Source organism: Sminthopsis crassicaudata, chromosome 1, assembly GCF_048593235.1.
Source record: "Sminthopsis crassicaudata isolate SCR6 chromosome 1, ASM4859323v1, whole genome shotgun sequence".
NCBI lineage: Eukaryota > Metazoa > Chordata > Mammalia > Dasyuromorphia > Dasyuridae > Sminthopsis > Sminthopsis crassicaudata.
The window spans coordinates 590,630,627-590,647,397 of record NC_133617.1 but is presented as its reverse complement, the minus strand read 5'-3'; the positions used below and the strand labels follow the sequence as shown (position 1 = coordinate 590,647,397).

Sequence of the window (16,771 nt, the reverse complement as noted above, 5' to 3'; positions counted from 1 at the left end):
AAGGAGGGAAAGAAAGAAAGGAGGAGGGAGGGAAGGGAGGGAAGGAAGAAGATAGACTTGGGAAGGCAAAGGCCTCCAAGTGTAATGGCCCACTAGAGTCATTCAACCTACAGTCATTCACGTAAATGGTACCTGACAGCAACTCAAATGATTAAAAACTAACTATATTTCCAGAGACAGGAAGACTGTAGTCTAGGACATCTATTTTGAAATTTTCAGCTGAGGATAAGCTAAGAAAGAAAGACCATCAACCTAGATACAAGAGTAAACTACCTTGCAATGTCATAAGAATCTATGCTTCTAATGTTAACTCATAATGTAGTAGAAACATGAGTGCTATCTTTTCAATGCCATGTGAACATGTATGCAATATATATGTAAATATTTATATGTATATATCTACAAATATGATTCTCAAGACATTCCACAGGGTAAGTGTTTTAATAAATGCATCTGGAATTCAAAGGTGAGTCTGTGATTATTCTTTTGAAATTAGAAGCCTAAATAAGAGTCAGTGGACTGAGACACTGAAGACATAGTAAAGGCATTCTCTTCCTTAATATACTACTCAAAGATTTCTTTTTTTGTTTCTGCTATTCCATTTCCTTATCTGTGATAGCATGGTATCTGCTTATTGAGTCTAATTACCTTAAGTGGCTATTTAAGCCCTACTCAACTACTCTGTTTAGCCTAATTACAAAATCTCATCACTCCAATCCAAGATGGTTTCATTGTTTTCTTACAATTTTTAAATTTACTATCTGTTATTCATTCATTCATCCATCAAGTACTGAGTTTCTACTATGTACATGGCACCCTGATAAATGCAGAGGGTTGAAGGATCAGTCTGGAACCAGGAGCACCTGAGTTCAAATCCAGACTCAGAAACTTACTAGCTATGTGACTCTCGGCAAATCATTTGATCCTCACAGTCTCCAGAAACTAGATGATAGATAGGTATTTAAACAGACAGACAGATGGACAGATGGAGGAATTGTCAGCTAGACAGATGGATGGATGGAGGATGGATGGATAAATAATAAATGGATGAAAAGGATTGCAGTTAGAATTTGTATTTCACAAAGAAACCCTTACCCACGATTTAGCTAGAGGAATAAAAAACAAAAACAAAATCAGGACTTTACAATTGATAGAAAGCTATCTTGGAAACCAGTAAAATATGGATTCAAGTCCTGCCTGAAATACATACTGGCTGGATAACTCTAATCAAATCACTTCACTCCTTAATATTCAAATGACTTTTAAGCCACAAAAACATGCTGACTTAGACTGGTAGAGAGAATTCATCAAGAAGTTCCCTATGCCAATGAAATCACAGATCTAATTCCTTTCCCTATATCATTCTCTCACAATATTTTAAGACATACCCATCTAGATCAGAGAATAGATAAAATAGAGTAAATCTTCTTTTTAAGCAGGAAGGAAGCTCTTTGAGAGCAGGGGCTTTGCCTTAATGTTTTCCACAAATATAATCATTTTTCAACAAATATTTATTGAGTTTTGATGAAGTGGGAGGCCCTGTACTGTACACAGAAAAGTAGAAGAAATGATCTCTGGATTCCAAGAGCTTTCAAATTGAGGAAATAAAATCAACAAATAATTATAATACATAGCTATACAGATTTCACATACAAACCAGTATCTATAACTAAGAACCAACATGATAAAGTAAATGGAGGGATGGCTTTGGAAACACATTGTTAATGCTGTTCAGTCATTTCAGTTGTGTTCATGTCTTCATGACTTTGGGATTTTCTTGGCAAAGATACTGGAGTGGTTTGCCATTTCCTTCTCCAGCTCATTTCACAGTTGAGGAAACCAAGGCAAACAAAATTAGTTGACTTGCTCAGGGTCACATCGCTGGTAAATAAGTGAGGACAGATTTGAACCAAAGAAGATGAGTCTTCCTGAGTTCAGACCCAACGCTCTATCCTCTGCATCACCTCATTGCCCTGGAATCACATATAAAATATAACAAGATGTGTCACTAAGGGCAAGTCTTTTAACCTCTTAGTGGGCAGCTTGGTGGCATAGTAGATAAAGTACTGGACCTGGAATCAGGAAGACTCATCTTCCTTGGTTTAAATCTGACCTCAGACACTTACTAGCTGTATTATTTTGAGCTATATTATTGTTTGCCTTGGTTTCCTCATCTGTAAAATGACAAACCACTTCAATAACTCTGCCAAGAAAACCCCAATGTCATAAAGACTCAGACACAACTGAAATCATTGAACACAATTTCTACAGCAACTCTCAAGACTTATTTATAGATTTGGTGCTGATCTGTATTAAGAAAAGACTTTTATTCCCAGAAGTTCCCCACACTGTTAAAATCATAAATCTGATCTAAAACAAACAATTAAAAACCAGTGCTATATATAGACAGGGCTTATATAATTAGTCCTCTACATGTTAAGAGAAGAGAAAAGTTCATTTTTATCTAAGCTATTCAGCAAAAGCTTCACAGTTCAGGTCCAAACTTCGTCCAAGTTGGATCTTGAAGGGCAGAGAGGATTTTAACCGGTGAAGATAAGGGGAAATCTGTTTATTGGTTGGTTCCTATTCCTTTAAGAATCCCACGAAGTAAAAGGGAAAACAGACTTATTATGGAAAAAGTATGACATATAAGAAATATTTTTGATCATAAATAAGACCATAAAAAGAAATCTCAGAAGAAATATTCAGATCTGCTCATTTGAGCCTCTAAATGATAGTAGCCAGCTGGCTGAGAAAGAAACGTCATGGGGGAGCTGGCAGGACAACCGTCTATCGAGATATTTATAGACATTTGAGCTATGAGACTCTCACCTAAAAGACTGGAAGCTATCCTTGAGCTTTATTCAATATTGGTTTAAATATAAGAACAAAATATTCTAATTACTATAAATTAAACACTCTTCTACTGGACTCCTTTGGGGAAAGGCACTATTTTAAATGCAAGAGTACTATTATTATAGATTTCAGATTTAATGAGAGCCCAGTGAATGTCAAGCATGGAAAGATTCTTGGCTATACTTAACACTGCACTGCCAGACATATAACAGTCCTGAATTCCTAATCTCATTATAAATAATGGGCTTATCTGGGCTGGCTGACCTCTTTTAAATTTTCAAATAGGGGCCATAATCTATTCATAATTAAAACTATTTCTTACTTCTTTAATACTGAGATTTGGGCTATTCCAAAGGGGCAGAATTTCCTGTATTGAGTGTTATCTGATCCCAGGAATGGCATAGCATATTTTAAGATATAAATTCCACAGGTCAAACTAAGAAATGCAGGCAGAGATTTTTGGACCTGAATGAAGGAAATGAAACCTAGAGCCTTTAAAGCATAGTTTAGAAAAGTATTAGCCATCCTAGACTGCTGATATTTTCTTCACCTGCAAGCCAAGGGCTCATCTTTGTCAGACAAGGTCAACAGTGTAGGAGATCTGAAAAGTTTCTGATTCATAGGTCAACTTTCTCTTCCATAGTTTTATGTCTAAAAGTTTAAAGTTTTAAACTAGTTCCAATAAAATGCTACTTTACCTGTTACAATAATAAACTGCATTATTTGGATCCAGTTCTATGGCCTGTGTATAGCAGTCTACTGCAGCACCATAGTTTTCTTCCTTCATGTGGTTATTACCTAAAAAAGACAGTAAAAGTGTCACAAAATTGATACAAAATGCAGTCAATAATTCATTGTCTGAAAGATTCATATTCAACCTCCTACCCATAGTGACTCAAAGGCACAATTCAATCTTTCTAGAGAGAATTGTTTGATCCTCACAATAATACTGAAAGTTGTTTTGCTAGTATTGTTCCCATTTTACAGATGAGGAAACCAAGGCTGAAAGGAGTCAAGTTTCTTTTCTAGGATCACTCAACTATCTGAGGTATGAATCATATTGAGATCTTCCTCTTCTAATTTCTATAGCATTTAAAGCATGGATTCTTATACTTTTTTGTTATCATGGATCCCTTTGACAGTCTGATGAAACCTGTGAAATTTTTCTCAGAATAATGTTAAATAATTTAAAGAAATGCTAAATTTTTTCCAATAATGATTTATAGATGCCCAGGAAATCCTACTTTATGAATCCCAAGTATTATAAAATGCTTTACTTATACCAAAAAGGTAAGTATTTCTTCATTTTATAAATAAGGAGGCAGAAGTCTGAGAGATCAGACAAAGGTTCAAAGTCAGATTCTGAATCCAGGTATCCCTCCTTCAAAGTCAATACTCTTTTTGCCACACTACATATTTTTCCTTTCCTTCTTCTTCTTTTTTTTTTTTTTTTCAAGGCAATTGGGATTAAGGGACTTGGCCAGTGTCATATAGCTAGGAAGTATTAAGTGTCTGAGGCTAGATTTGAACTCAGGTCCTCCTGACGCCAGGGCCAGAACTTTATATACTGTGCCACCTAGCTACCCCTACTACATATCTTTTCACATAATGTCATGTTTATAAATACACTTTTAAGTTTTATCAAGGACTTTCCAAAAGAATATTAGCAATATCACTATCTATAAGGCATCTTCACATGTTATTTAATTTTTTTTTTCTTCATATACACTATTGTATTTTATCTTGACACAACCCTGTGATCTTGGCAGGGTATGTATTACTATCTCTGTTTTACAAAGGGTAAAACCAAATCACAGAAGGCTAAGTGAGTTTCCCAGAGTCACATAAGACATTGAAGTGACATAGCTAGGAATAAAACTTAGGTCTTCAGCTGCCTAATCTGTACTCTTGCTATTAAAATGCTATTGAAAAAGTAGCAACATATTCATTTGAATTTTTACAAATCTACATCTTTATCTATACAAGATAGAATTCTTTATTTTTAAGCATAATCCAAGGAGAAATTATTTTAAAAACAGGGCTAGGTACAGGCAAAATTTGGAATGCCTCCTTTTATTCTAGCCTTCTCCTACTTCTACTCCTAGATGCCAACTATCTCTTATGAATCCCCAACTCTAGCTTTTCCCAGGACATACTCATGCTCTACATTGAATCCTCTTACTATATTTTCCTCCCCATCAAAAACTTCCTCCCTTTCCTGTGTTAGTTCTTATTTTTTCTTTCTCTGCTAGATAATATGATCAACTTTTCAGAATATTTTTTGTAAGAATACTGAAGTTTTAACAAACTACTCTTGACAATAAAATGCCTTGCAATAAGAGATAAAACACAAATGATGGATTTATTATGGCAATGTGTAGTTGGGATATTTTTAAGGGCTAAAGTATATCATTCAGTGACACTTTTTTTAACCAATCAGGTAAATGCAATGACATTAATTTAGATGAGTTGACAAATGACCAAGGTAGCCAGCACAGTGGATGAAATGAGTATCCCTACTAGCAGAGGAATGTGTCCCACATAATTTAAGAAAACCAACAAAAAGAAACCCAAACTTCTACCATATATAATTTAGGGATATATGTTTCTTGGGAACAGGAAGAAGTATGAATGGGAAAGGAAAAGGACAGAAGACTTTCATTTCATTACAAAATTTTCTTTAATTCATTTAATTCATAAATTTTTCCTAATAAGTCTGTTTGCTTATATATCATCTTTCTAGAGTGCAAAGAAGGTACAATATCTTACAGACATACTTTTTAATACAACAGCAATTAAGGAACAAATGAACATTATCTATGTTTGAAATTATAATGGACAGATGAAAAGACTTAATTCAAACCCAAAAAATTGATTTGTAGTCAACCCCTTAGTTATGTTATAATGTAAGAGATATTTGTCCTTAGGTTACCTAGCAGGACAAAATCATAGGGAATTCCCCCTAAGCTCACCCAAATTCTTCTGAGGAAAAAAGATTATCTTACATGTTATATAAATGTCAAACTAAAGAGTTGACTAAAGATCCTGATTATAGACAAATGAGTTAAAATATATATTCTGAGATAAGAACACATGTAATAATCGCTTGGATGATCTTGCTCTCTCCCCCCAACACACATGGCATAATCCATTTAAAAAAAAACAAAGCAAAACAAAAGTCTAATAAGATGCCAGCTTACTTTTCTCACAACATGGAAAATATAGGAAAAAAGACAAATATGGTGAGTAATTCAAGATTCCCTGCTCTTTGTATCAGAACAGAGCCTCCCTACATGGAGTCTGCCCAGCATAAAAATTGGGGTTTTGTAGGGGATATTTATAGGCATTTCAGAAAGGCAAATAATAAAACCTCCAAATGGAGATGGATTTGGAGTTATAGTCAATTAGTCAATGAGCACTATTTAAAGATTTATTATGTGCTAAAGCCTGAGCATACAAAAAAAGGGGCAACAACACAGTCCTTGAACTCAATAAGTTATAATGGAAGAACCAAAATATAAGTTGCTATGTATGTACAAGACAAACAGAATTAAAGGACATGATTTGAATGCTGAGTCTGCCACTTACTACCCCATAGCATCATGGTAAAATAAATTGCTTCACTTCTCAGTTTGCTTATCTGTAGAAAGGGTTGAACTGGATGTCACCAAAAATCCCCTCTACATTAACATTTATAATCCTGTGATCATCTATACTATAGACTATAACAGACACTATAGAAAGAAAAAGGCAACATGGAATATTATTCATTATTCTGGCCTTGTCATTTACAATTAAAATTTGCTCCAAAGATCACATAATCAAATATAAAATCAATGAACCAACTTTGAAACATGAGCAGGCTTGCACTTAATGTTTCAATATGCTATTACTGTATTTTAGGGATGGGTGCCATTAATCATGTCAATCTAACTAACTAAATGTGCTCCAATTATCATCCCAACTTATTTGATTTCAATTTCGATATTTTTTTAAATGGTGAAAATTCAAACTAGCAACAATTTCTTGTGTCCTGTTGAACTTTCATTTCATGGTTTCATTAAATCACTCAAACCATATGGGGCCTTCTTTAAGGTCTTTTAACATTCCATAAGGACTTGTGTAGCACCTAGGCTCTCTCCTCATATAGTCTCTCTTCCTTTTTCTACTGGCTCAGATATTTTCCCAATCTTTCTTTTATTCCCTCCCTCCCCATCTCCCACATCATTCAGACTAAGTCTTATATCAATTTATTATTAGCAATGTACATAGCTAACACTGTCTTTTGATTATGCTTCTCTAGATGGCAGAATTCCATTATTTTCCATCATCATATATCACCCCAAAAATACTGGTGTTAAAAGATTGGTTTGTGTGACAGGGGAAGCTTGGGATTATTAAAGTCTTTCAAAGGCACGTCAGCCTGATTTTCTCCATCTATTGAACTCATGGACACAGATCATTGTCCATCTGTAGGGACTATATACATTCTCTGACAATCTAATATGAATTGTGCACTCACCTTCATAGCACAATTTAGGGGGAAAAAAATCATTCTTTACTCATTAAGTTTTGCCTGTAAGGAACTTTTGAATAGTAGTGGACTTTGCTTAAGAACTCTGTAGTATTTGAGACTTGATGTAATTAAGGCAATATTAGGAACATCTGGAAGTCCCCATATCATAGATTTTTATTCTTTCATATAGACTCTACTATTCAAATTCTCCATAAAAGCAGTAAAAATTCTTAGTAAGCACATATCTCCCTGTTTTATGCCTTACTTGATAATACACCCATGATGTATCGAACAAAGTACCTCAGGGATTATCTGACTTTTGCTTTATCAAATCACTTTTTAAAAAATGAAATAATAGAAATCAAACTTTTGGAGCAACAGAGTCAGTAAAATGTCACGATGAGACATTTTTCTGGCCTGAAGAAACTTAAGAGGTCAGCAGGAAAAGTCTGTAACACCAGGGCAGAGGTCTGGTATAAGTCTGTCCAGAGTCAACACACTGAAGCCACAACAACCGTAGCCACAGCAACAGCAACAGTGACTGCAGCAGCAGTAGCAGCAGCAGTAGCAGCAGCTTCGGATTTTCTTAGTCCAGAGATGGCAAATCAGTCAGACAAATGATCAGAAAGAAATTACAGGGGGACCTTTGTTGACACTAAGTACAGCAGATGCTGACTGGGAGCAGAGTTACTCATATGTAGTTCTGTATCATAGCTCCAGCCATGAAGAAGAGAACAGATGATCAGTCACAAGGGGGCAGCAGCCCTGATTACATTTCCAAGACAAAGAAGAGCTAAAGCCCATGCAGCCTTTCACTGGTAAAGACCTAAGCAGAGACTGGGAGTACAAAGACCACACCTCTCCATGCAGTCTACCACCCTGGAAAAACCAAAAACCAGAACCAGCTCTGAAAATGACAGCACAAAAAAGCCTAAAGCTTGTATCAGTGCTTCCCCATTCTCAGGTGTACAGAGCCCAGTTTAAAAATTCAAAGAAAAAAAATTAGCTGGAAAATAAGCAAAAACAAAAACCACAAAAAGAATTTGATTATAAAAAGCTACAATGGTGGCAGTAAAGACCTAAATACACCCTCAAATGATGACATCAATGTAAAAACATCTACAACCAAAGGCTCAAAGAAAAGTGCTAGTTGAACCCAAGCCCAACAAAAATTACTGAAAGCGCTAAAGAAAGAGATGAGTGGTAGAAGATAAATTGAGAAAAGAAATGTGATGCAAAAAATAATAATAATAATAAATTATGAAAAGAAAATTAAAGGTTTTAAAAGCACCACACACACACACACACAAATACTGAAGAAAATAACACCTTAAAAAAGACTTGACTTTATGGTAAAAGAGATACAAAAATGCATAGGGAAAAAAAAAAAAAAAAAAAAAACAATAAAAAACAACTCCTTTAAAAACAGAATTGCCCAAATGGAAAAAAAGATACAAAAGCTCACTGAAGAAAACAATTCCTTAAAAATTAGAATTGGACAAGTAGAAGCTAAGGACTCCATGATTCACAAAATATCAAGAAACTATAAGACAAAATCAATAGAATGAAAACAGAAGAAAATGTAAAAATTTTTTTTCATTAGAAAAACAACTAACTTGGAAAATAAATTGAGGAGAAATAATTTAAGAAATAATGAACCACCTGCAAGCCACTGTCAAAGAAAGAGCCTAAACATCATATTTAAAGAAATTGTCAAGAAAAACTACTCTAATGTCTTAGATTCAGAGGATAAAACAGAAATTGAAAGACTCCACTAATCACTTCCTGAAAGAATTCCCAATATTGAAACTCTCATGAATATTCTTGAGCTCTAAGATCAAAGAAAAAAAATATATTTCAAGCAGCCGGAAAGAAGCAAATCAAATATTATGTTGCCAAAGTCAGAATGCAGGCAGCTAGGTGGCACAGTGGGTAGAGTATTGAACCTGGAATCAGGAAGATATCTCCTTGAGTTCAAATATGGCCTCACTTACTAGCAGGTGATCTCACATGAGTCACTTAAATCCAATTATCTTTGTTTCTTCATCTCTAAAATGAACTGGAGAAGAAAATTATAAACCACTCCAGTGTCCTTGACAAGAAAACCCCAAACAAGGTCAGACAACGTCTTCAGAAACACCACCATTATCAGGCTCACATAAGACCCCACATTAAAGAAGTGGTAAGCTTGGAATATGATATTCCAGAAAGCAAAAGAGCTAGTTTTACAATCAAAAATCACCTACCCAGAAAAACTAAGTGTAATCCTTCAGAGGAAAAAATAAATATTTAATGAAGTAAAAGATTTCCAAATATTCCTAATGAAAAAACAGAGCTGAATAGAAAATGTGACATTTAAACAAAAGACTCAAGATAAGCATAAGAAAGGAAACTGGAAAGAGTAATCATAAGGGACTCAATAAAGTTAAACTGTTGACATTCCTGTATGGGAAGATAATACAATTAACTCCTAAAAAACTTTATCATTATTAGGGAAATTAAAAGGAGTTTACATAGAGGGCATGGGTATGAGTCAATTATATTAAAATGATTTCCAAAAACTGAAGGAGTGAGAAAGAGGGATGTACTGGGAGAAGGAGGAAGAGAGACACAGAATGGAGAAATTTTTCTTATATAAAAGAAGCATGGAAAGAAGAGCTTTTACAGGGGAGAGGAAAATGGAAAATGAACAATGTTTGAACTTTACTCTTGCTGGAACTGGTTCAAAGTGGGAAGAATATATACATACATTCAGTTGTGTATAGAAATATAATTTACCCAAAAGAAAAAAGGAGGGGGGAGATGGAGATAAAAGAAAGGGGACAAGGAGATGATAATAAGGAGGGTGGATTAAAGGAGTCACTAGTTAAAAACATAATAGACTTTTCAAGAAGGGAAAGGGAAGAGAGAAGAGAGAAGGGAGAATGGAGAGAATGGGTGAAGAAGATAAAGAGATAGAGAGATAGAAACAGAGACAGAGAAATACAGAGACACACAGAGAGAGAATGAATTAGAATCCAACAATATGCTGTTTATAAGAGATCTACCTTAAATAGAAAGAAACAGAGTTAAAATAAAGGACTGGTACAGACTCTACTATGCTTCAACTGAAACAAAAAAGACAAGGATATCAATCATGATCTCAGACAAAATAAAGCCAAAAAAAAATACCTAATTAAAAGAGATAATCAGGGATACTACATTTTGCTAAATAGTACCATAAATAATGAAATAATATAAAAAATATTTCCAGAAAGTTTCCCAGGTAAATACATCATTTCTCAAATATATACTGAATATAGAAATTAAGTCAAATTTATAAAAACAAGAGCCATTCCCCAGTTGATAAATGGTCAAAGGATGTGATCAGTTTTCAGAAGAAATCAAGATATTCACAATCACATAAAAATGTTTTAAATCATTCTTGATTTAAAAAATGTTAATTAAAACAACTCTGAGGTATCCCATCATTTCTATCACAAATTACAAATGCTGGAGGGATGAGAGTAAAATACTTCCACTAGTAAACTCATGAACAATTTGAAACTATGCCCAAAATGTGCATATCCTTTGACCTGCAATACCACTACTAGGTCTGTACCTCAAAGATATCAAAGGAAAAGTAAAAGGAACTATTTGTACAGAAATATTTATTACAGCTCTTTTGTGGAGGTAAAGAATTAGATATTGAGAGAATGCTCATCAATTGGGAAAACAGCTAACCAAGTTGTGGCATATGATTTTAATGGAGTAATACTATGCTACAAGAAATATTAAAAGTGGTGATTAAAAAAAAAATGGCAAGACCTATATGAACAAAAGCAAGGTGAAGTAAGAAGTGAGAGATCATTGTGTATAGCAACAGAAATGTTGTAATGATGATCAACTGTTAAAGATTTTTCCAAAGAACTCCTAATGAAGAAATGTTATCCAACTCCAAAAAGAAAACTGATGAACTGTTAGTATAAATTGAAATATGATTTTCTCATTCTATTTTTCTTGCAATATATCTAATATGGAAATATATCTTACATAATTTCCCATGTATAATTGCCTTCTCAGTGGGTAGAGTGAAGAGGGTAGGAAGGAGGAAAAGAATTTGGAACTCAAAATTGAAAAGACTGTTAAATATAGATTAAAAAAAAAAAAAGGAAAATTTAAATTGTCAGAAAAAAATGAAACAATAAACATAGTGAGATAACAGTCCTTTATGCTCTTCAAGTCAACTGTGTTACTATGAAGATCAAAGTCAGTCTTTGTGATAGCTTTTAGAGACTGACTCTATGAACTCTATGAACATTTACAGCTGCATAAATAAAAACCCTCATTCAGTATTTTATATCAAATAGTTTTTTATTTCCTCTTTTTTTTTCCTTGCTTGTGCTTTAAAATCATTCCATTCAAATTTTAGGGTATGTTGTTGTCAGCAAGTTTTAGGAGAAATCATTTTGGAAAGTAGAAAAACCAACATATTTGTTAGAAACAAACACTTGAGTTGGTAATGGAATATTATTGTTCTGTGGGAAATGATGATGCTGGATCATGGATGATGCTGGATTCTCGATGCTTTCAGAAAAAAACCCAAACAAACAAACACATGGAAAATTCTTTATAAAGTCAAGCAAAGTAACATGTAGTGCATACAAAGTAATAGCAATATTCTGGGATGACTAGCTGTAAATGACTGCTATTCTCAGTAGTTCAATCATACATGACTACTCTGAAGGACTTATAATGAAAAATCCTATCCATATCCACAGAAGGAACTGATTATGTCTGAATACAGATTGAAGAATTCTCTCTCTAACCTCTCTTTTTTAAAAAAAATTTTTTTTGGAAGATTTTTTTATTTTCATTAGGGTAAAAGACCTATATTTTCTTTTACAACTTGACTTTTATGGAGATGGTTTGCATAATTTCACATGTGATTTCTTAATTGTGGGTGGGGATAAAGGAGAGAATCTAGAATTCGAAAATTTTTTAATAAATGCAAAATTTTATTAATTTAATTGGGGAAAATATTAAATACATTTTTTTTCTTTAAAGAAACAAACACTTGTGCTTTATACCCTGGTTCTTAAAAGTGTTTGTTATTTAGCTGATTCCAGTTGTGTTCAACTCACTGTAGCCCCATTTGGAGTTTTCTTTATAAAGATAGAATGATTTCTCATTTTCTTCTCCAGCTCATTTTACAAATGAAGAAATTGAAGCAAGCTGATTAAATGACTTGCCCGGAGTCACATACTTACTTGATTTGACCTGATGAGTCTTCCTAACTTCAGACTCAGTGTTCTATCTATTGCACCACCTTCCTGCCCTAAAAGTGGTTAGCCTATGTCTTTGAGATAAATCCTGGAACATAAGTAGGAAATGGATTAGACTCTCTCACAAGGAATTGCTGAATGTTTTCCATGAGTCAGCACTCCGGACCAGAGAGAATAGAAGAAGCATACCCCAGGCTCCAAAGGAAACAGCCTATGGGTAGGAAGAGCAGTTCTGTGACTGCTGGGCATATGACTCTTGGACACCAAATTACCTTTTTTCCAGTGAAAACTGAAAAGAAGGCTAAAGTAGGCCTGAAAGTAGGTATGGGGGGGGGAGGTGTGAGTGGGGTGCTTATTTATTTATTTATTTTTTTTAATGCACAGCATGTTCCCTAAATAAGTATTCTGGCCACCACAGGGACTTTCATTAATTTTCATTCACAAGTTAGGACATTAGGATCTGTTTCCTGCGATAGGTTCCTCAATACTTCAAAAGAGTCAGCTCTTTGCATAGGTGGCAGAGAATTTACTGTTCTCCCTCAATCAACATAGCTTCCTCCTCAGCTCCATTCTAGGGTTGTTCCCTTTCCTTCCCCCCATAAGAGTTTTGGGCAAAGAATTATGGAACCATCAAATTTAAAACAAAAAGAGCCCTTACAAATCATTTTCTACATAAAGAAATTGGGGACCAGATATATATAAAAGCTGTGGAGGACCTTGGCTTCCTTCTACCAATATGTCTTCCTTTATACATAATAGAGTCCTGAAAAGTAGCAGCTTAATTTGTTGTTTTTAAATGAGATTTTTAAAAATTGTTTTTTGGTTTTAAATAGTCTACATTTTCCAATGCGTGCCTATGTTCACTCTTCTCCCTGGGTCATCCTTTATGGCAAAAAAATAAGAGAAAAAAAAAAGTTCAGAAAAACTAACCAATATTATGTGAACTCAATCCTTTGTAGAGATGGAGAATTATGGATATTAAATATTGAATATACTTTGTAATTTTTAATCTAAAATTCTTTCACTTAAATTTACTCTAATGCTTGATCTAGTTATCAAGGTGACCCCTGTAGTTTTCATGTTAATGCCAGCAATTAGATCTTGCCAAACAGGAAAGGATTTGAGTACAAACCAGATATGTCCAGAACCAGTCTAGCAGCTAAAATACCTATGAAACTCCTACTATTAAAACGTAAGCTCTTTGAGAAGGAGAAGTGTCTGGCTTTTTAAAATTTATATCTCCAGCACTTTAGTAGGTCTATACAATACCACTCTCTCCCAATCCTTATTATTATTACCCACTGATCTCCCAATTTTTTCATTATTTAGATCACAAATTTTTAGTCTCTGGTTCATAACCTCCCTCTCCATTTGTACCTGATACCATAATTAGAAATTTCCACATTCAATTTGTATTTGACAAATTGACTAAATGACAAACATTGTCATTTGTAAATTTGACTAAATGACAAACATTTAGCAAGCATCTACTATAGGCAAGGCATTGTATGTAATATTATTATTAAAAACGATTCAGTTCTTGCTGAATAGGATTCTAGAGAAATTTTTTAAAAATGAAAGTTGCCTTTTATCTGGAATGATCAAGAATGGCTTCACATAGGAGTTGGCAATTGAGCCAACTCTTAAAGAGTAAGATTTGAAACCTGTAAAGAAACATATTGGTAGAATGAGACTCATCCATGCTTTTCTCATTCTGTATCATTATTATCTATGACCTCCTTAAGTACTCCACAGGGAAGTCCATCCAACTTGTTGGGTACTATCCTCTAAGACCTTGTATTAATACTAATGGAACACCAAAGTTATCCATCAATTATCACTTATACATGACTGGCCTTCCTTTTTTTCCTTCTAATACATTTTTTCTGATTATGTTTTTTTTACAGTGCTTCTCCCGCACAACTGTTTATTGGTAATATGCATCTTACTCACACTCAGCATGCTCCTTGTCTTTTAAGTGATATGAAGTTTTAATTCTTTAGAGATTTTGTATTCCATGACTTGCAACCATATAAATCCACTAGAGGAATACTGATTTAAAAAAAAAAAAAAAAGAAAAGAAAGAAAAAAGATGTTTCAAGAAGTAGCTTAAGGTGATTAAGAGCACCATGAAATTTCCTAAAGACAATCTTATCCCCTTATCCTTTCAGTTCAATTTTTGTCTTTAAGTTTATTGTCTTTAAGCAATTTCTGTCCAAGATCTATGTACTGATAGACCAAATTGAGGGGTTGACCATCCATCTATATATGAGTTTATGAACAATAGCCATTCTTCATCCACTTGGTTTTTCCCCATCAATCTTGAAAAAATTCCATCTCCTTTCCTTTCCATTCTATTTAGCTATTGTCCAGTTTCTCTTGCCTCTTTTTATAGTTAAGCTTACTGAACAAGTCATTGCAGAAGATGATCTTAAGTTCATCTTTTTAAAAAAATAACATTTTTATGAACTTAGCAGCACATTTTAATATTCAAAGAACAAAAAAGATATTATATGAATCTTTCAACTTCTGTCATGTGTAGTATTTAAGGCATAATTAAATTTAGCAAAGTAGTAACAAATTGCCCTGTTTTTCTCCCTCCCCCTACAAACTTCCTTCTGTTGTTTTGTTGTTTTTTTTCCTGTGTTTTTAAAGCTTTATTAATACTCTTTCCTTCTTTTTATACCACTCTTACTAACCATTAAGGATTCCCTCCTTTGGAACAAGTAAGTGTATTTAAATAAAATGAATCAACAAATCAGTATCTGAATATGCATGTCTCATTCTGCACTTCTAATCCATCCCATCTCTATTAAGAGATACGAGACATGCTTTACTGTCAGCCTTCTAAAGTCATGATCTATACTCACGTTTGGTCACTGTGTTGATCAAAACTGCTTTCCTTTGTATTACTAAGTCATCATAGAAACATATCCCAATTAGAAGTCCAGTGATTTTTTTCTATCTTAATCCTCTCTGACCATTCTCAAGCTTTGAAATGGTTGACTATCACTCTCTTCTTGAATACTGGTTTTCTCTCCTGACTTCAGAAACATCATATACTCCTGGCCCTCCATCTCTTTTTCTAATCACTTCTACTTTTTTTTTTCAGTTAATCATTTTCTTCTCAATTCTTTCTTTTTAATTTTCCTCTCTTTCCACTCCATATTCTCTCCCTTGGCAATTTCATTCACTCCCATTATTTTGATACCATCTCCATGCAAATGATTCCCAAACCTCAAGCTATAGTTGCTGACCTTTCCTTTGATTTTTCACTTCTCAAACTGCCTTCAGGAATTCTCTTCTTGAATATCCCACAAATTTCTCGCAGTCAACCTATTCAACAGTGACCTTATGATTTTCCCTTGTCTGTTCCTCCTTCTCACCTAAGCACCATTTAGGGTATCTCAAATTTGTAACTATAAGATCATTTTAATTATTCCATACATTAGCAGGACTAACTTAATCCACATCCTCCCTGGATCTCTCCTAGATAAAATCCACCAGCTTTTCTAATTTTATACTTCTATGGCATAAAACTTTTTCATACTTTTCATGCCTTTGTAACCTGGGCTATTTGCACCCACTATACATCTCCGATTTCTTTTGGGTCATCTGCAGTTTTCATTCAATTATAAAGCATCATTCCAAAAAACTGAAAGACAGGTTTTTGTATAAGGGATCAATTTGGGATCATAGGAACTTAATAAATATCTACTACTTATTGTTATATTTGTATTCTGCAAAGCAAATAATTATCCTATGATAATCTCTCTTATTTATCATGGTCAGGAAATCAAAACTCCTTACTCAACTGTTTTGGTTAATCATTTACCTCATATGCTATATATGTAAATGCCAATTTTAAAGAATAAGAATATAGTAAAACACTTCAAATCAAACAATACTGATATAAATCCAGCCTCATTTGAGAAAGAAGTCATCTTAATCATACATTTAGAGCTAAAAAGTACCTTTGAAGGGGCAGCTAGGTGGCGCAGTGGATAGAGCACCAGCCTTGAATTCAGGAGGACCAGAGTTCAAATCTAGTCTCACACACTTAACACTTCCTAGCTGTGTGACTCTGGGCAAGTCACTTAACCCCAGCCTCAAAAAAAAAAAAAAAAAAAGTACC

At 34.0% G+C, this 16,771-nt stretch overlaps 1 protein-coding gene across 4 annotated transcripts in view; it reads right to left on the bottom strand.

Annotated features, from left to right (window-relative positions):
• SGTB (small glutamine rich tetratricopeptide repeat co-chaperone beta) overlaps window positions 1-16,771 on the bottom strand; it is a 73,656-nt gene that overhangs the window by 29,932 nt on the left and 26,953 nt on the right. For all 4 annotated transcript variants that reach the window (XM_074282398.1, XM_074282401.1, XM_074282400.1 and 1 more), the window contains one exon: window positions 3,555-3,654. In XM_074282398.1, the coding sequence (XP_074138499.1) occupies window positions 3,555-3,654 (100 nt within the window). The remainder of the gene's footprint in view (window positions 1-3,554; window positions 3,655-16,771) is intronic.